The sequence below is a fragment of the Pieris napi genome, chromosome 5 (genome assembly GCF_905475465.1).
Source record: "Pieris napi chromosome 5, ilPieNapi1.2, whole genome shotgun sequence".
Taxonomy (NCBI): domain Eukaryota; kingdom Metazoa; phylum Arthropoda; class Insecta; order Lepidoptera; family Pieridae; genus Pieris; species Pieris napi.
In genome coordinates this window covers 4,404,451-4,425,526 of record NC_062238.1, presented here as the reverse complement: position 1 = coordinate 4,425,526, position 21,076 = coordinate 4,404,451, and the positions used below count along the sequence as shown (strand labels likewise).

Sequence of the window (21,076 nt, the reverse complement as noted above, 5' to 3'; positions counted from 1 at the left end):
CAAGCTTTAACATTTGACGTTTTGGTACGACATGCGCATGTATGAAATGGCAAATATGGGATTATTGGCTTTGGCAATATTTTCGTACTTGATACTCTGAGTCAGACGGAACTAAAGAAATTTGTATTCAAGTATTCTTAAGATACTGAAATTTAAATTTTCTTTCAATTAAAATAATTTTTTGGTTATATTTTTATTGTAATTTGTGATGATTACGTACACACGCGATTACGTACAGATGTATGTAAATTATATGACTTGAAATACATTTATTTTCATTATGATTTTTACTTAATGGTGTACCTACTACGAAAAATTACTTACCATCAATGCAAAACCATTTAACTATTCTAGAGTGAACCTACCATAAAATAAATATGTTATTCATAAAACAGACTATATTCAAATACGTGTAACAAGTACGATACTTGGTGTATTTAAGGCTAATTTATATATAGTTATAAAGTATAATATGTTTATTTCTATACAAGATTGGGCAAATGGGCAGGAGGCTCACCTGATGTTCAGTGATAGACACTCACATTGCCAGACTTTCTAAAAAGAAGAACGTTTTTTTCTTGAAGGACCCTAAGTCGAATTGGTTCGGGAATACATCTGTGGGCAGCTGGTAACATATAGTGGTGGTGCGGAGCAAAAGCTGCCTTGAGATTTTGCATATAACAAAATAAAGAGAAATGGAGGGGTGAGGAAAACAAAACACGATCGTATTGCGTTTGGTTGTAATTGTCAAAAATCTAGCACAATTTATGAAATATAAAAAAATTCTTGAGAAACTCGTGAAAGCAGTATATCTACTAAACGTATGTGGAAAACTAACAAAATTCACTAATCATCTTAAAGGAAAATTACAAACTCTAAAGCACAAGTTGAGGTTCCCACGTCAAAACTTATGTGTTTATGAACACTCGACGCGAACTTAATGAGAAATGCTCCTAATATGAAACTTAATCTTATCTAAGTATAGTAATAATAGAAAGTTGAAGATGTATTTGATTGAACGCGCTTGTCTCAGGAACACAGGTTCCACTTATTCGAATAAATTTTATTTTTATTAAAAATTTAATTTGTATGTGTTGTCTAGTTCCTCCGATATTTACAAGGAGCTAGTTTTATAGACCATAATATGACGGACATGGGACAGTTTTCCTATTCACACAGTATTCCGTTATACATATATATATATATGTATAACCCGAATGCCGTGGGTTAGATTCTTGGCGAGAACTTGTAACTTGTATAAAACATTCAATGGACACAATTGTACCTAGATACTTTCTTCTATACTTAATATCTAATACTTAATCTACAATCTCAGTTTACTAATAATAAGATATGCTATACCATGTTTATTTATCTCTATGCCTCCAATTCATGTTATGTCGTAATCGTAGTGTTTGCAAAAAAAATTCATATCACACTATAGCCGCAGTTATAGCAAAAATACTTTCTGTCACATTTTATTTACACATCGATGAAGAGAGACAATAAATAAGGAGCACAAATATAATTACGTACGTTTAAAAAAGATTGCTAATTAATTTGTTAGTCAAGGAGACGTAATATTTAATAACTAAACACCCGTTTTGTAGTTTAAAGTTTCTTGTAAGTACTTATTCAACGTTATCCTGTATGTTTGTTTAAAACTTCTAACTTAACGTAGGTAAAAATTACATAACAGATTCACGTAAGTAAATAGAGGCAGACATTCCCTTCGAATTCCTTGCCAAATCGTATATGGTTGGGAGGGGCGAAACAAAAAATGTCGGCGTCTACAAAGATAGCGAATGCAGCCCGCCATTACAGAAAATTGGTTATGCGATACCGAACGAATTAGATAAATCAAATTTGTGTTACCACTTAATAGAAGAAAAAATTCAACTGCCTACTTATATAAAGTCATTTTTATCACATCAAGGCGATGGTGCTTTATAAAAGTGAACATTTAGAAATCTTAAAGCTTGAAATTTGAATCTGTCATATAGAAAAAAATCTCCTAATATCCCTAAGATTTAGTGAAAATGTACCATTATATAAAATGTTACATTAGCCTGCTTTCGTAACAAAATTATTGAGCACTGATTTAAATTGCTACAATAAAAAAGTACAAATATCTCTATATTTTAACCTATCAACCTGTTTATAAACAAGGTTATATACATTACAGGATTAATTATTAATTTATGCAACTATCCATATAAATGACATTCATTATCAGAAACGAAAATTAAAATACACAAACCATGAATCTTCGGTCTCGTTTGAAACACGACCTGAAGTGCGGCAACGTCGCGTTCAGAATACGCTTATTGTATTTATATTGAAATATACTATTGATAGAATAAGTATCGCAATACAGCGAGGAAATGCTGCCAGCATTAAAGGTACACAGTGTGCCACGCCACAGTGACCATACTTTTTAAATTTGTTTTATATTACTATTTATCAATTTTTATTGTTATTAATATGTGGGTTTAGAATATTATAATCTATATTATCTATATTAAAATATATAATCTTTAGATAAGTACCTGGGAAATCGTCTTTAACGTATATGAACGCGAATTTATTACATAACATAGCAAGACGTTTTGAGTGACATTTTTCTAGACTAGACTAAAGGTTTTTACACGTTTTATTTAAATATATATAGCCCACGTAAGGACAACAATTATTCCATAGAAAAGATGATAAAATCACATGAGCATTATCGTCGTGTTCTTAATGCTAAATCGACATGGGATTGATTTGCTCCAGTTCAAACAATTTGTATGACAATACTTGTTGATTAAAAAGAGTGGCGGAAAGTTTCTTGCCAGTTCTTCTTACCCGCTCTACGCCCTTGACTTGGGAACTGGTAGTAAATGTAAATTTACAATTAATTTAACTTCTTTCTGACAATTTATAAGTGTACTTGTTTAGCTACATGAAGATATTTTCAGAGTTTGAGAGATTGAGATTGACAGGAAAAAAAACATCCCGTTGAACTTAAAATGGCAGGTTTAAATACATTTATTAATTTCGAAAATGTGTCTTATAGAGAGTTTAGAGAGAGAGAGTCTTATACTGTTTCACCATCACTAATTAGCGCCTCGATATCACCACAAGGTGATCGTGGAACAAAACTGCACTAACCCATAGACATTGACAATTTATTTTATTTATAAATTAATTATTTATTATAATCATTTAATCGCATGATACTTACTACGTATATTTATAAAGAAAGTGTAAATTACTGTTAAAATTCTCGAGCTCTAATTCAAACTTTGTTTGAAAAACAAGAAATGATCAAACTCAGCTAAATAGGTTTTTCGTCGACTAGCAAACAATAAGAAAAAGATTTATACGCCGTGATTTTATCTATGTGAAGTAAACCTAATTTCAATGGAATAACGACCAGATTGGATTGAAAAGAGAACATCCAAAGTTTGATTAAGGGCCTGTCGTATTGTTCATTAAACTTGGATTAAGTTTGCGCTGGATGGAGCCAGTTAGCGAAAAAACATCGCGACAGGGTACAAAACTTTCATCAACATCTTTATCACTGAATAGACAGATTAGGTTCCAGGTATTAAGACGATTTTTGTTTTACTAGTAGCGCGGGTAGCGTCCTATTCATTTGGCACTACCTATATAAAAATAGCTGTTCTGGTTTTCGACGAGTCGCCTCATACTTAAAAAAGCGGTAACTAGTCGATGAAGCAGTGGCAACTATACCATCTGGGGCCCGTGGCAAATTCTTTTGATGGGACCCTATAAATAAAAATCGTCACGTTGTACTCAGATTAATTTTAATAAACTTCGAGATTTTCAGCGTACTCAATTAAACGTTGTATATGTCCTACTAATGCCCATAGGCCTCCTCTTTTAGGCGAGAGGGAATGGCCTATGCGTATTGGAGACCTCACATTTATCCATAGAATATTATATCTCTTGGGCAGGGGCCCTCTTGGGTCGGGGGCCCGTGGCATTTTGCCAGCCCTGCCCCCCTATTGTTACGCCACTGCGATGAAGAATTTAACTAATACATTAGGTTTAAACGAGAAAATATTTTTCATTCAACAAAGAAAAGTACAAAAACTTGCCATACAAGGTTGAGAATGCAAGTGAGAGGCGTTAATAACTAGGTAAGGCGCGAATACTAAATAAATTTGAAAGCCCGGCAACGCACTCACTAAAATGGGCGCCATGGGCTGCGATTACTTTTTTGGGCGTCCCATAGACTCGTTTGTTCCTTATATTATACAAAAATATACTAATAAATTACATTAAAGATCACCGCAGTTTTTATCCGAGAATACCCTTGAATCTTCAAATCACAACAAAATCATACCTCAAATCGCACTAACAACTTCTCGACTTAGTCACTGGAGCCTTCAAGCCAGTCAGTGGTTGGTCAAGGATATTCCCAAGGTCAGTGGAAACCAACAACTTCCTTCCTCCACAAATTAAATATATAACAAGTGTATGGCAGATAAAGATCACAAGATGACGTCAGGAAACGTACGTATATGATGTAACTCCTATGATATTTTAACTCGCTTAATTAATAAATCATCCGCCTAGTGCATTCAGTGCATATTATAACCTACACAATTAGCAAACGAAGTTTAATGGAAGGAAGAAATTGAAATTTGAAAAAATTTGAATTGAAAAATATTATCAGAAATATACAAGTAGGTTGGTTACAATTTGAAGAATAAAGTACAATATTTAAAAAAAGAACAATTTGTTTTTTACCGTTCACGGTGTAAAAGATTCGATTTTCAAATCTCTCTACAGTGTGAGAAGTTTCGGGCAAAATAGATTTTTAAAAGCAAGTCGCGTTTTATTTTACGTGCATTCCTGTGTTGTTTTTTATAGAACAGTGGGCAAATGGGCAGGAAGGCTGACCTCATTTTAAGTGATAAAAATTGACACTCTCAATGCCAGGACGAGTGCATTGCCAGCCTTTTAAGTCTCGAGTGTACTCATTCTGCTCTCTTGTTTGATATTCAAAAGATGTTCCAAGTAATGCAACGAAAGAAAATTCCGTAATTCTCGCGCGTGTAATACAAACAATAATGTTACTGAAACAATATATGTTACTGACAGGTACCTACGTATGACTTACAAAATAGAAATTGAATATATCTAATGCCATGCCACTTTGAATCTTCAAAATATGGTATTGGTTTTATGTTATGTTATAACAAAAGTAAAAATAAACCGATTTCACATACATACATATATACCTATATTTCCCCTTTAGAATCGCGTGTAGGTACATCTCTAAAAGTATTGGAGCAATTTTGATGAAACTAAGACTCTCTAATTTATTTTTGATTTAAATAGACAAACATAGATGCAAATATAAGCCCAAACAGATTAAATTCCAGCAATATTACATATCAAACGGACAACCTCCTTTTTAAGTCAGTTTAATTGGGTCCGAAATAGTAATTCCTTGTATAAATTCATTAAATGATTTCTCTAAAGAACGAGAGCCGCCGATAGCTATTGATCAAACAACATTTGAACGGGTGTTGCCACCTTTTGTTGGTTGGAAGCTGCTGACTCAGCATTTAGACCGAACACTGTGATCTCCTAATTCAATAACATGGACATTTTTATTTATTTGTCGGCTTCCTTGTTAGCTTACTGATCAAGAGGGTTTTAGTGTGATCATATTGAGATTATTTGAAACAATTCCCTTGAGGACTCCTTATTTGATTTATTTGTTTAAAGATTAACTTTAATAGTCATTTGAAATTGCTTAGTAATTAAGATACCACGTTAGTAATAGTAGTACTAGTTCAAAACGTACGGCTGAAGGAGCCTAGAATCCTATTTAGTGTGAAATTATTCTACAATTGGAAGTGTATTATTTTTACTTTTTTTAACATTTATTTACAATGATAATTGTCATGTTTTTAAGAAATTATAGCTTGTAACATATACTGTAGATATAGCATTAAATATGATGTGGTGTACCTACTTTAATAAAAAACATTAATTAAATCATCAATTAATATAACACTTGCTCGTAAGGTGAAAGAAAACATATTGAAATTGACGGCGTCAGGCACAGGATTATAATATACATAAATAGGTATATAATTATGATTGAAATAGGATAACATACTTTATAATAATTAGATTGAAAATTATATTTCATTTTCTCCCATAACATAAGTTATAATTAAAAAATAATGTAGAGCAAGCAAACCCTTACTTTTCCAGTATACCTAATAATATTAAACTTGTTAAATTGAAAAGTATGTTGTGTTTATTCACAAATCTTGAAATGAACGGCTGACGTCAATTTATGTATATATACCTACCTAATATATATTATAATTACCCTAATTAAATGCAATTAAAATTTAAAACTAAAAAGTTAAAGTCGATTCATATGTTCATCTCGAGTTAATTGGCGTGAACAATTCTCATTAAACACAATGAAAATTACACATCATTGTATCATTACACAAAACTATTAATTTAAGCCAAATTATATTCCACTTGCCATCTATTAAAAAGTAAAGCATTATAAAGGAAATTGCATATTAAATATTTAAAACACCGCGCCATGTCGCAACGAACTGAGACCACGTCGCCCTGTTTTATTATAAACAGCTTCTTAATCTACGCACTGTTTCTATAGTAATCTATCCCGTTTTCTTAAGCTTAAAAGCTTGGATTAAAAAGAGACAGATATAACTTTATCCTCTTGGTTGCGAAAATGCATAAGTCGTTCCATCGCGCTCACACATGCTATTTCTTGTTACGTTAAAGAGGGAGCGACGATGCTATGGAATTGTGTTCCAAGGGTTACACGCGTTCGTTTTTCAACTTTAATAATTGGATATAAGGTTCATTTCTGTTTGTTTCGGTTTTTGGTTATGAAGTAGAAATACAGCTCCGCCTTAAAAATGGAAGGTGGTATGTAAAAATTGATGGACATGTATAGGGGTCCTTAAAGTGACAGAGTGCGCTGGCGTGTCGGGCAGTGTATATTGTCTCAAAATGTCGCGAGAGTGCGCGTTACAGATCCTATTGTTTATTATCAAAAAGTGATAAATCAAGTGACTTTGCAATATTTTCAGTACGATATTCATACTGTGAACTGTTTAAAACTTGAGTGAGAGTGAATTAAGTGTAATTTAAATTGTAAGTGCCAAGCGCCGTATTGTAATTTTAATGATTTTGATGGTATTATCTAAATTAATTATTTTAAATTTAATATCAATACATTTCACAGCACTAAGCACTTGGATTTATTCTACTAAAATTAAACAAATAATTGCAGATGTTGTCTACCTGTTACAATATGATTAAATAATGTACGAGTATTATTAATATCTCGAAAAACGGCTATTTAAAATATATATTAATAAATTACACAACGGCGCTCAGTAACTCGTTATTTACAGGATTATATGGCGGCCATATTAACAGGCGTAGTGTAATGATATCCCGCCCACCATGAGCTCCTTCCTCATGAACGGGGGATACCAACCACAACCCGACCCCAAGTTCCCACCCTCGGAGGAGTACAGCCAGGCAGACTACATCCCACCAGGGGAATACTACCAGCACCAACTCCAGTATGGATACCAACAATACCCAGTTCAAATTGGGGCTGGCTATGGTTATGGTGGCTACTACCATCCTATACCACAGCATCCCCCAGTGGCGCCACCACCACGACCGCCGGAACCATCACATCCGTCTGATGCAGATCACGGCTACATTCACACTGAACCAGCCCCAGGCTTAGCAGAACTGGGTTTACGGCTCGAAAGGCACATAGAGGAAGCCGCACCAGCTGGAAGAAAGCTTCAAGCGCTAGGGCGTGAAGGCTCTCCAGCTTCGGAGCTGGATGATGAGAGGTTATTACTGGACAGTCCACCCATGGACGACGATGACTCTTCAATATGTTCAGATAATACTGATCGAGTTATTTATCCATGGATGAAGAAGATACACGTGGCTGGTGCTTGTAAGTATATTTTCGCACATTTAGCCTTATTCATACCCAGTGGGTACCTCAGTACCTACCCTACCTACCTACCTACCTATTTATTTATTTATTTATTTATTTATTTAGTTATCAAGCCCACAACATCACACACAGTCATAAGTCCACCAACTATTTCACAAAATCCCACATCTAAAATGTGTGACAGTTAATGCAAGCATAAGTTTCTCAGTAAAAAAAATCAAATAGAAATTAAAAAAAAAAATACAACTAAAACACACACGACAATGCAAGCACACATTAAAATAAAATCAATTTTTTAACATAAACATAAAATAAAATAAAATAAAATTTTCAACAACTATGTGCAGAAAAAAAAGAAAAATCATCAGAAAAACAGCGAAATTAGGTTCTAGAAAGGCACCCCACAATGCTTTCTCTAAAACCGATCAGCCCACTACCGAATATATCCAGCTCTGTACCTAGTACTAGATAGTAGGTACTGAGGTACCTACTGGGTAGAAGTCTAGATAGACTTCTTATAAATCTAGTCACGTGACTATATTATTTTGTTTATTGTATACCTACCTACATGATCAAAACAAAAAAAAAATCGTCTGGAATGTTTTCAACATAAACTGGACACAATTTTCTGTCCACCAGAACGTCGAACAGATTTAAAGCTTATACCTATATTAAGATTACTGATATATATATATAAAATTATAACTACTATATGGCGGGTATAAAACAGCACACACCCATTTAGATAGCTAAGCACTAATCAATATTTCAGCGTCTTGCGTTTTTTCAATAGATTAGCGTTCGCTTGTATATTTCAAGTCTAAAATGTCTTCTGACATCAAACACAAGCGAATGCCATATAATTTAAGGAATATTAATTTCAGAGGCATTTTCTAGTGTTAGACTAATCAATTATTATCGCTGATTTATTCTACTGATGATATATTATCTGTGAATCATAAACGCGTAACTTAAATCTGTAGGTATTGAATATTGATGCACTCATTAGGTATGAGTTTTGTGTCTTATAATATCTGCTACGATTTTAACAGAAATCAAACAATAAAGTAATCTATTACTCATTAGCCATAATTATTGTATAGTCTAGACTGTAATTCGTTTACCTACAGTCTAGCCTATACAATAAGTCTCCGTTTTGTGGAATAGTTATAAAAATATGAATAAGAATTTACAAAATAATACGTAATACAGAGAAAATTAGTTATTTTATAATAAATTTACTTACGATAAAAATTGTTATTATGATTAAATAATAGCAGACTTGACTTCCTTTCGAATATAGCGTGTCGAAGCATATAGAAGTACCTAATCTGTCTTACAATATTTCTTCAACAAGCGACATATATTATATTTTAACGTTAATTCACAATGTAAATATTGTATTTATTGCAAGGATTTAATAGATAACATGTTAGTCTTTAACGCAACGTCAAAGATTTTTTCATCATAATACCATTAAAAGCTTGGTGTGTTTAACTAGACTTAAGATAATTTTTAAAATTAAATTATTGGCTATGCTGCCAGGATATTCCTTTGTACCTTATTCTGTAAAGTAGTTTGGTAACAAGCGGTTTTAGTTAAATTAACTATAAAACGCAACTAATACACTCAAAATTTAAAAAATAACTTCTCTATCTGTCAAAACTTAATGACCCTTTGTTAGAATAGTGTAAAATTATAAATATTTAATAAATGGATATAAATAAGCAAGGCATAATCCGACATCACATTTCCAATTAAGTATATCTATGTATTTACTTGTTTACATTTCGTTACCTTAGACATACATATATGTTACATAAATTATTAGGCGACGGGCGGCCTTATCGCTTTCTTACAGGCAACCCTAGTATAGAACTTAACCAACTATAGTATACCTACTTTATAAACGTCGGAACAGTTTTCATTGTAAATAAATAATGAATCTGTTACGCCTTTTATTCGGATAAAAGTGTTTTTGTAATGTGTGGTAAAAACAGTAACAAAAATCATAATTAATTTAAAACTGAAATTACTACTCATGGTAGATACGAAGTAATATGGGCAAAAAACTATTATTTATTTAATTGCATTACCACACACGTTTTTCACTAATATATAATGAGTTTTCAGTATTATTAAAAGTAATCATCAAAAACATTTAGGTGCGAAAAATCCTGAAAAATATCTTTATCTATCAAAAATATTACAAAATAATAAATAAAGTTTATTTAGATATTCTATAAAATACAGTTAAATTGTTCGATATTATGCATGAATGATTCCATATTCAAAAATATTTTTACATAATATTATCAACTATGATGCAATATTATACCCAGCAGTAATGAATTTAAAACTATTCTCTCTGCCTCTAACCAAAAACATAGAACAAAAGAAACAAAAGGATTGAGAAAAACGCAAGCAAGTACTGTTGACGTTTACCTACTTAAATTTGAAAGAATAACAAATAGGTTTTGCCTTCTAGTTAGTGTCTCTAAGCCAAATTTAAGGAAACCCGTAAATGATAATATTTAATACATACACTTTATAGGTTTTTGTATATATTATAAGACTGACTCACATAATACGGAAAAGCGGTGTTAAATCACAGTATATTCCCCACGAATCAAATAGTTAACGAAACAGAAAAGTAAATAGAATAGAGTATAGTAAACTATAAATGTTATAAGAATGTATGGAAATACAACATTTTCGAGTACTGTCTTAGACTAAAATAAACGTATTGTTAATTGTAATATGTATACTGTTGTTCGTGTTTAAGTCAGGATTGTCATTTATTACCGTTGGTCACTGGAAATAGGGATATATATATTTTTTCAGGGATTGGCCCAGTCAAGATTCACAACCTTCAATTGTTTTACATTTAATAAGCGAAATTATTATTCCCTATTATGCATTTTATTAAGTTATTGTAAAATATTTGTAAACTGAAATATCGCATTGAAATCTTTAGCATTGGTAAGCGATGTGAACGTGGAGAATTATTTGTGTAGGTCGTGCGTTTTTAGTAAATCAAAAAAATAATAATTTAATTCATTACGTTTTCAAATTAATTATACATTTGTTTAGATTAACTAACAAACTACCCGTTTTAAATACCCTTTGTCCATAAAATCACAAGTTTTAGAGTAAAAATAGAGACTTTAGTTATCCATCAAAATTATTAGTTTATTAAATAATTAGTCAGTATTAGTAAAATCAAAAAGGCACATCTTTAAATAATTAATCGATTCTTATATCCAATCAAGGCACCGCTACATATACACCGCTAAATATAACAATTAAATGTATAGGTATGAATTACTACATTCATTTTACTGATTTTAATTAGATTAGGTTTAGATTTAATAAAAAAACACGTTACAACCGACCTTTTAGGTTTGGGCCTCAGATGTCGTCATTATTTGGGTTTCTGATAGACCAGTGGGCTATCCGCACAAGCCGTCGACTTTTTCGGTCCAAGGCATGGTTTCCTCATAACATTTTTCTTCACTGTAGGTTAAATGAGCACGTTGACAGAAAGACCATTGGTGCAGTCAGGGAAACTGCGACCTTAGAGATGAGAGCCGCACATTCAGACCACTATGCGAACACTGCTCTGACAGTATTATATCTGACATTTAATTGCATTCGTTTTATTAGACTTATATGCTATTTGAAAAAGGTTAACATCATTCGAAAGTTAAATTATTTAGGAGTCAGATTATGTTTAACAAATAAAATATTCCTATCAATTAACTATATTATAATATATATAATATCTAACAATACATTTGTATGACTGATAAATTTTGATCGATCATATGAAAAAATTAAGAGGCTTACCATCACTTTTAAATGAACATAAAAAGATTAATAGCCATCATATATCCGCTTAATTCACCATTGTTAGTAACACGAGTGCAAATTCACTTACAATAGCGTTAAGGAGTTTTGAGTGCGCGGTGCGTTTTAAAAGAAATAAACAAATTGCGCCCAATCAATAACATCCCTAAAGCCGGGTCCACATTTGTAGCATTTCGGTGTATCGTATCTCCGTTGCGTGGCTTCGGCGCGTGTCATGATCGTTAGTTTGGACGCAAAATGATACCCGTTTATGATACATGCCGTATCGGATACGGCCCGATCCGCACTAAGCGCGTATCTTGATACACCTCGTATCCGATACGCGTATCACGATCGGTGGTATGGACGTATTTTGATACTGTATCACGATACTGTATCGCGATACGATACTTGATACACCCCGAACCATCCTGTGTCGGTTTTTTCGCTATCATCAAAGGGAATACACATCGTATCGAAAAAGTTTGGACTTGAATGCAGTGAAATAAACATTGTTGAGCTAAGTGTAGTAGTTGTTAGTTGTAGTGAAAGAGGAAAAAAATGAGCTGGGATAACGAAAGTAATTGACTTTAATGAATTTAACGTGAGCAATTGCTGACATGGCTAAACCGTTTGGGAACGAAGACATGACTGAACCGTACGAGAAGGGAAAGGTGCACTGAAAGATACGCGCATCAGGACAAGATACATCGGAAGAAAAGTGAAGCGTCTATATTTATAAAGTTAAAGCCGATACACTGACATGATACAGCATTTGATAAGTATGGACGCGATTTTTACAAGATACGCCATAAAAATACGACATGGACAAAATGAGCGTCCATATTTATGATACAAATACTAGACACGATACGACTGATCGTGATACGTCAACATGCTACAAATGTGGACCCGGCTTAAGTTTACGAATCCTCAAGATCTTTTGATATGTTTTGACAGTTTACTAATGTGGTGTCGTTAAACAGGTCCTGGTATGACAATGGGCCAGTGATTTTAATGAGTGTCATTTATATTATAGTTTTTAAATGGCCAGTTTGTGGTTCGGAATTCGCCGCGGTGATTATCAGTTTTTTTCTGGCCCTTAAGGATTTTTAAGTTGTATGGATGATTATTAATATACAGTACAATTGACACAGTGACTTTAGCCGTCTTTGGGATTTTTTTCGTTAAGAAGCCTATAACAGTTTTATTCGAAATATTGTTTGTTAAAACTCGGCCTAGACTCTTCACTCTATCAGGTATCATTTTAACTTCTATATGTGAAATTATACAAAAAATCTAACAGCGTTGTAGGGTTGTGAAAAAATACTAAGTCTAGCACTACAAACATTTTGATCGGATTGTTAAGTCACAATCTATTCAATGAAGTTATAATTTTATGGAATCAAATCTGAAATATTTCCAATATGGTACATATTTGCAAATATTTACTTCCAATCATAGATTATTCTATAAAAAGCGTCGCAGTTCTTAGTACTTAATTCATGGCTTATATATCTATGACAAAAGAAAATATACCTACTAAAGATATAGCCAAACATGGAATATATAAAATATATAAAAATGTTTATCATTTACAAAAGGAAAAAATCAATAAAAATTATGAAATATATTTAACTAAGTAATACCTTTTTCGGTTGTGTGTTGGTGTTCATGTGAGGGTATGTACATGAGGGTGTGAATGTGGGTTGTACCTACTCACCATGCAGGTGATTTAGCGCTATAGATATTCTTAGTAAGCATAATCATATTCCGCGATAGTTTTAACAAGTCGACGCATAAATAGTGGTCGTTGTATGTTATTAGACATTTGGTTGCGTAATCCGAAATTAATAATTATTAAATTCGCGAGAACTCTAGCTTCGGATTTGTTTTTAAATACAATATAGCCATAACTATGAGTAACTAGTATAATATTTCAAACGCATGATGTAATTCAACCAATTGGATTGATTTATCTCGAATACATCTATGACTGCGTCGCTGACACGTAATGACAACTTAAATGACTGACAGTCCATTACCTGTGTACAATAAATATTACTTATATTAACTATAGACATTGGTTAAGCGTGCGACTATAACCTTGACATCGGTTTTAAACCATTCGGTTCATTCTATAGAAATATATTCCTATGTGCAATTATCACTCTCTCATGTTTAGTCCTATAAGAGTAGCTGCAAAAGTTGATCACCGATTTGCCTTTTAGAATCATAAATGAAACAGATATAGAAATGTCTGCATGATACCCCATTGGGCAGTAAAAGGATTTCATATTACGTTATAATCTACGCCCATAGTGCCCTTGTAATCATTTTATATTACATCTTTAGATAATGAAGTTAGTCCAACGAAAATAAAATGATCTAAATTTCTATAAAATCAATAAAGTAGCTTTAAATTAAATTTTTACAAAGCAATTTTGAATTGTATTTTTTTATTACTCATCTTGGGTAGACTAAAATCATACTTAGTTTTTTATAACCAAATTACATTTAAATATGATTTTATACAAGTAAATTTTTTAAAATATATATTCATTCATTGTTATTGTTTGGTACATAGGTAGCTAGTTCTAGTAATGTAGTAAAGTGTTATTAGTTACACGGCATAAAAAGTGTTTTATCTATGTTCATGGTTATAATACCAAGCAAGAAAGATATTAAAGAAGCAAACTATGTATTTACGACAAATACTAATTTGTTATTGTTATAATGATATATATAATTCTTAATATAATATTCGTATAAAAACACTTTGATATTTTAACTTTTGCTTGTATGTTCTACCTTATACCTACTTTATTTTCGTCAACACGGTACGAGACAAAATATTCAACAAAGGCACATAAACCTGATTCATGCGTTAGCGTTGCAGTTTTCAATCGCGCTTATCGGTAGCTGTCAGTGCGCGGGAGTTTTTCACTCCATAATAGTGATAGGATAGAGAGGATGTAATGGACCACCAGGCTGATAGTGAGATCGTTGATTAGCAGATGAGAGACCACACGGTCGACGGGTAGCTGGTAATTCAATTCTGATTGTCATCGCCGATGACGCGTATGATATGCTTTAACGAACGGGTTCTCGTTTTGCATTCGTTTACTTGTTTTTATATAACGCGTGTCCCGTTAAAAATGTATGGGAAGATTTTATAGAACGAGATATGTTATCATAAATATTTCCAACATACAAATAACAGTATTAACAATATTTTTAACCTAGATAGTAATAATTGATTATTAAAAAGTTCAAACGAATTTAAAGCGTTTGGCCCCTGTGGCAGTACTTTTAATGGCAGCATTTCCTCGCTGTATTGCGATGCTTATTCGTTGAGCGAGGAATGGCGAACTCACTTTGGCTATGATGCCATGATGTCCAATACTATTTACTTAAAGCCACAGAGACACTTATGGGAAGTACATATGGGCACTCCTAAACGACTGATGGCAATGCGGAGTGATTCAGGGTCCAAAAGGGTCCGAAGGATAAGCATTAAGGCAATGACCGGCTTCCCCAGACCCTACTGCCACTAACCTTCCTTGGTATAGATGAATTGAAACACTTTTTGATGAACTTTCTTTTGAATTATGGTGCAATAATGAGACATTAAAAGCAATTAAATTTTGGGCAATTTTTAAATAATATAGCACATAAATTACGTAAATATAAGGCTTTTGTTTTTAAGTCAAATAGATTGGGGTATTACTACTACGTGTTTCGCATTTCACTTGCGCTAGCTGCGCATTAAACCCTATCTTATCTAATATAGCTCTACATACAAAGCAATTTAACCTTCAAACTATATACCTAAAGCCAAAGGCTAGCGCGGATCAATGCGGTGACCACTAGAAATCTCGGCCGACCGCACATAGCTCGCCCAAACCTCATCCCGAGGAATTCCTGCTGCCCACCCCCTGTCCCTTTCTAACGAATAATGAATTGTCTTATGTCCCGAATAGGATATAGTTTTAGATATTCTGTTTATTAATCTTATATTATTTATTGCCAAATTTAATTTTATATAAAACTTTTGTATTGTTGATTGAGATTGTGCCTATCTCACGCACTCATTAAAACTTAATATCAATTTAGCAGCAAATAACGTTTAGACCCAGAATATCTCATTCTTCACTTCCATATTTTACAATTATCGCAAAAACTATAATTAGATATTCAAAGATAATATTAATATGTAAAATAAAAAAATAAATCAGTTGCGCTACAACACAACCTTTTTAGGTTCTTAGATTACTGTATCTGTTTCATCATAATTTATTAATCTAATAGGCAAGTAGGAGATCAGCCTCCTATGCCTGACACACGCCATTGACGGTCCGGGTCTAAGGCAAGCCGGTTTCCCCACGAAGTTTTCCTTCACCTTTCGAGCGAATGTTAAAGCGCACATAGACAGAAAGTCCATTGGTGCACAGCCAGAGATTGAACCTACCACCTCAGGTATGAGAGTCGCACGCTGAAGCCACTAGGCCAACACTGCTCTAATATTAACATGTACTTAGATAATATTCGTCTAATTCAAACAAATTTTTAATTTCACGTCCGATGTGTGTAAAAACTAAATTTTAATATAATTTTGTCTCCGCGTTTCCTAATATTTTTATAAAAGGCGTGGCCCGTATGAATGAAGGCTTAGCCTAATTTCCGGGTCTCTGTTCCTCAGGAAATTACCTTGATATTATAAAAGTTTGTTACAAAGAAATTTCAAACGTAATATTCTATTCATAAAAAAATGCCTTTATTTCAGACATGTTACTTATTCTTATACACAATCAAATAAAAACACCTACCGTTTGCCGATCCCGACATAGGCCTCCACCAGAACGTTCCATTCTGCCCTTACTCGCCCCACTTTTGACTGTCACCAGTTTTATTTCACCTGTATGTATGTACCTATGTATGTATGTAACCTTCGGACTCGATTTTGACCCACTTTAAACGGACAGATTTTATTCAAATTTTGCGCATCTGTCAAAGATTGATGACAATGCAATAATACGAAAAAAAAAATTTAAAAAAATTTGAAAAAAATTGTGAAAAAGCGTGGGGCGCTCTGTGCCATATTTTTCGTCTATAGAGCAACCCACGCTTTTTCACTTTTTAGTTTGATGTGCTTTAAAAGCGTGTTTTTTAGTTTTTTTTAACTATTATTTATTTTTTTGGATACCAACTCATTAGAGTTTTACTCCAATTCTCAGCTCCTCACATTTTATAAACTACTCTATACTTCTCGTGTTTGTAATGTAAATATTACTAACCCTATCCTTTTGTTTTTATTTAGTAAACTTCTTTCCACTGCTCTTTGACAAACCTCAAATTTTTGCATTGATTTGAGTTTGTTAGTGTTAAATTGAATACAATCTCTGTAATTCTAAATCATTTAAAGATGCTTCGTAACAATACATATTTTACAATCATTAGAACACAGGACAACTTTCACTAATAAAGATGTGTAAAAAGTTTGATGTACGAGTATATGTCAGAAAATATAAAAATATTTCATATTGACTTGGAGTTTTTACATTACTTGTTACAAGACACTCTGAGATTATAAAATATTCTATTTTAATATGCTAATTATAGGTTGTACGCCATACGAATACATATTTACGTAAATCCGTTAGTTTTTTTAACATTCCGTAATATTAAAACAATAGATCTGTTGATATTTCTAAATATGTTACGTTAATAACGTTATTAAAACCAATAATAGTTAAAATTATACTACTTATGAATATACCAAAATTAATCAATTTTAGGCCATACAACTCCTTTCCACTAGAATCAAATCTTATTCTTCATTCTTAACTCCTAATTATCATCAATCGACTGATGATAAGAAAATACATCAATACGCTTCCAATATTGTGTTTACAACTAATTTGCTAAGAACAATTAATCAAAGGAAAAAGGAAGCTCATGGTAAAGTAATTATTATGCACATTAATTAAGAGTGCCCTGAGAGGTCGTTACATACATAATTCAGGAAGGTAACACGCAACCTATTTCAGGTTGTATGCTGGTATTTTTATCAATATCTATAATCTTTATAACTATCTAGTTAATATTTATAACTATCTAAAAAGAGGTTTTTTATCTAAGGAATTGTTTTCAAATGATTTTTTGTATAGATATTTGAATAATTTAAGTATGGTTTTGATTTAAATGTTTAATTAAAATACTACGATATATGTAAGTAGGTAGTTAGGTATAATATGTAGAACAAATTTTGGACATATGGTTGAATTTTGATATAAAAATTAAACATATTAAAATTTAAATAATTGATGAAGCAAAATTCTAAAATAGTTTTTTTTTTTTTTTGATTGGACAATTCACACCAATTGACCTAGTCCCATGTTAAGCTGGTGAAGCTTGTGTTATGGGTACTAGGCAACGGATATAATTACATATTATAGATAGATAGACATATAAATACATATTTAAACACCCAAGACCTAAGCACAACACCAAATGCTCATCACATCGATGTCTTGTCTCAGCCGGGGATCGAACCCGGGACCCATGGATTCGCAGTCAGGGGTACTAACCACTAGACCAATAAGCCGTCATATTATTATTGGTTGATTACTGTGAATTTCTAAAACCTTTGTGATTTCACTGATTTTGTAGAGAAATTATTTCTGCTCTTATTTAATAAATAGGCATGAATATATATAATAACCAATTTTTTTTTGTTCCAGCAAATGGAACCTTTCAACCTGGGATGGAACCAAAGCGACAGCGGACAGCCTACACTAGACACCAAATATTAGAATTGGAAAAAGAATTTCATTACAATCGCTATCTGACAAGAAGAAGAAGAATAGAGATAGCACACACTCTAGTCCTCTCTGAACGACAGATCAAAATTTGGTTCCAAAACAGACGAATGAAATGGAAGAAAGACAACAAATTGCCCAATACCAAAAACGTAAGAAGAAAAACGAATCCCGCTGGTGTCACAACTACCACGACAAAAGCCACACCAAAGAGTAGATCAAATAAGAACACAAACAATAATGATAAGAAGAAAACAAATAATAATGGCCGACCAGACAGTATAGAGAATGTTACTGATAATATTATGAACGATTTTGGCGGGCAACAGAATTTATCGCACGATCCAGTTATAAGTCCCATGTCTCATCCAGGTGTGAACCATGGGCATTCAATGACAGCTCACCACTTGCATATGATGGGTATGCATGCAGGCATGGACCCAGCGATGCTTGCGAACCTTTCCGCGCATAGCTCGCCAGTGAGCTCCGGTTGTGGCACCGGCATCTCCAATACTCCTCCCATAATCAAGTCCGACTATGGTCTAACCGCCTTATAATCTATATTGTAATAATATATTTTTAACGAATTTCCTTTTACCATTCCTGCGTGTTGATAATGTAATTTATGTAAGATTTGTTATAAGTTGTGTAATTAGTGTAACCAGTCATTTGAATGTGTTAAGGTGAACTTTACAATGTCGAAAGTGTGATTATTTAGGGTAGGTATAGAATCTGAGTGTTAATTTTGTACTTTTTCCTTCAAGTCATTGTCGTATAAAGTGTATAAAGTGTTAGATTTTAATTTATATAGTGTATTTTCATACCAATTTCATTCTACAGACCATTTGATATTATTAATAGTGCGTCAAATCGTCTATCAGCTGTGTTCATTTACCTATTAAATGTAAATAATTTATAAAAATAAATGGATATTGTAATAGCTATTAATCTTTTTGTAACTATATGATTATTATACATATAAATAGTGGCATTTTCTTTGTACAAACCTGCTACATATTTTGCTGCATTTAAAACTAGAGAGAACACATTTACTGCTTTTGAAAAATGATGATTATAACAAACTAACAAACAGATTATTATTCAGCCTCAATGTATTATACCATGGATACTTTTATTTTTGTTAAAAAACTTGGCATCAATGTGACTATAATACAAACGGAAATGATTATATTCTATGTACAAAACTTTTTAATTCCTTCTTCTTAGTGCGGGTTCATATGAAATAAATCCTTACCATATATTTGTACCAGATGGATTTCCTTGTTAATGTGATGAATGAATTGTATGCTGCTAATAAAGATATAACTGTTAAAATTACTGTAAAATCTAGTTATCGAATATTTCTAGTTATTTTGAGTACCTACTGTTGTGTGATACTTAGACAATGACCTAGGTTAAGTACAAACTTATTAATTTAATTTTAATATTGTTTTGTAACTAAAATAGGTGACTGTGAATACAAAACCAATAAAACATAGTATTTAATAAAACATTGATTTCTTTTCTCCTCTAAACTACTGTGGTACCTATATAATTCAATTTATTTATGTGCATCAACGAAATAGTAAAAAAAGGGTTTGTTTGCGACACATATAAGTTAAAACAACCTTACTTTCATTCGAGCATTCGTAATGTATAACGTTTATTGAAGTGAAACTTCTTTATCGGGGTTGGAAAATTTTTTTGTGTAACATTTTTTCGTTACGCGACACATTTTTCCGTTACGCGCCATCTTTTTGAAGTGAAACTTCTTTATCGACGTATGGGAGAAATTTTGTAGCAAATCGTCACGTTTTTCGGTTACGCGCCATATTGCTTTTTGAAGTCAAACTTCTTTATCGGTGTTGGATAAAAAAATACCGTCACATTTTTCGGTTACGCGCCATCTTTTTCTTGTCCCTACCACGGTTGATCCGAAGAGATTCGAAGCCATTAATAACAAAAATATATAATAACGATAACAATGATAGTAATAATTCTATTACAATTAATGAAATTCTGTAATAATCTTAGTAGTAATAAGGTAAAATGAAATAATTGTATTTGTATTCATATCTATGATAATAAAAGCCTTTTGTTAAACTTTATCTAATTTAACTTTATTTTGCATATAGTAGATCACTTTTCGAAAAATAAGGTCATAAAGAAGTTTCACTTCTTACGTGTGTACACCTAGTACACTCACACTTTTTTTTCATTGTAACACGTATCACGACGATAATTTAAGTTGCGCTACTTCGAAAATGTTCGCCATAAATCGTTAAAGCGAAAAAGCTTATCACCTCAGTATTACTGTATCATAACCTTGCTATTCGTATCGAATGAAATGAAAGCAAAAATCGTAATGTATTCGTTGAATGTGTAGTCATCAATCTCT

General features: G+C 32.5%; 1 protein-coding gene across 1 annotated transcript; it reads left to right on the top strand.

The window, feature by feature from the left end:
• Positions 1-6,986: 6,986 nt before the first annotated feature.
• LOC125049845 (homeobox protein Hox-B4) lies at positions 6,987-20,189 on the top strand. Its single transcript, XM_047649311.1, has 3 exons — positions 6,987-7,173; positions 7,437-8,005; positions 18,601-20,189. The coding sequence occupies exons 2-3, from the start codon at positions 7,489-7,491 to the stop codon at positions 19,233-19,235; spliced, it is 1,152 nt and encodes a 383-aa protein (XP_047505267.1). The 5' UTR covers positions 6,987-7,173; positions 7,437-7,488; the 3' UTR covers positions 19,236-20,189.
• The last annotated feature ends 887 nt before the right edge of the window (positions 20,190-21,076 follow it).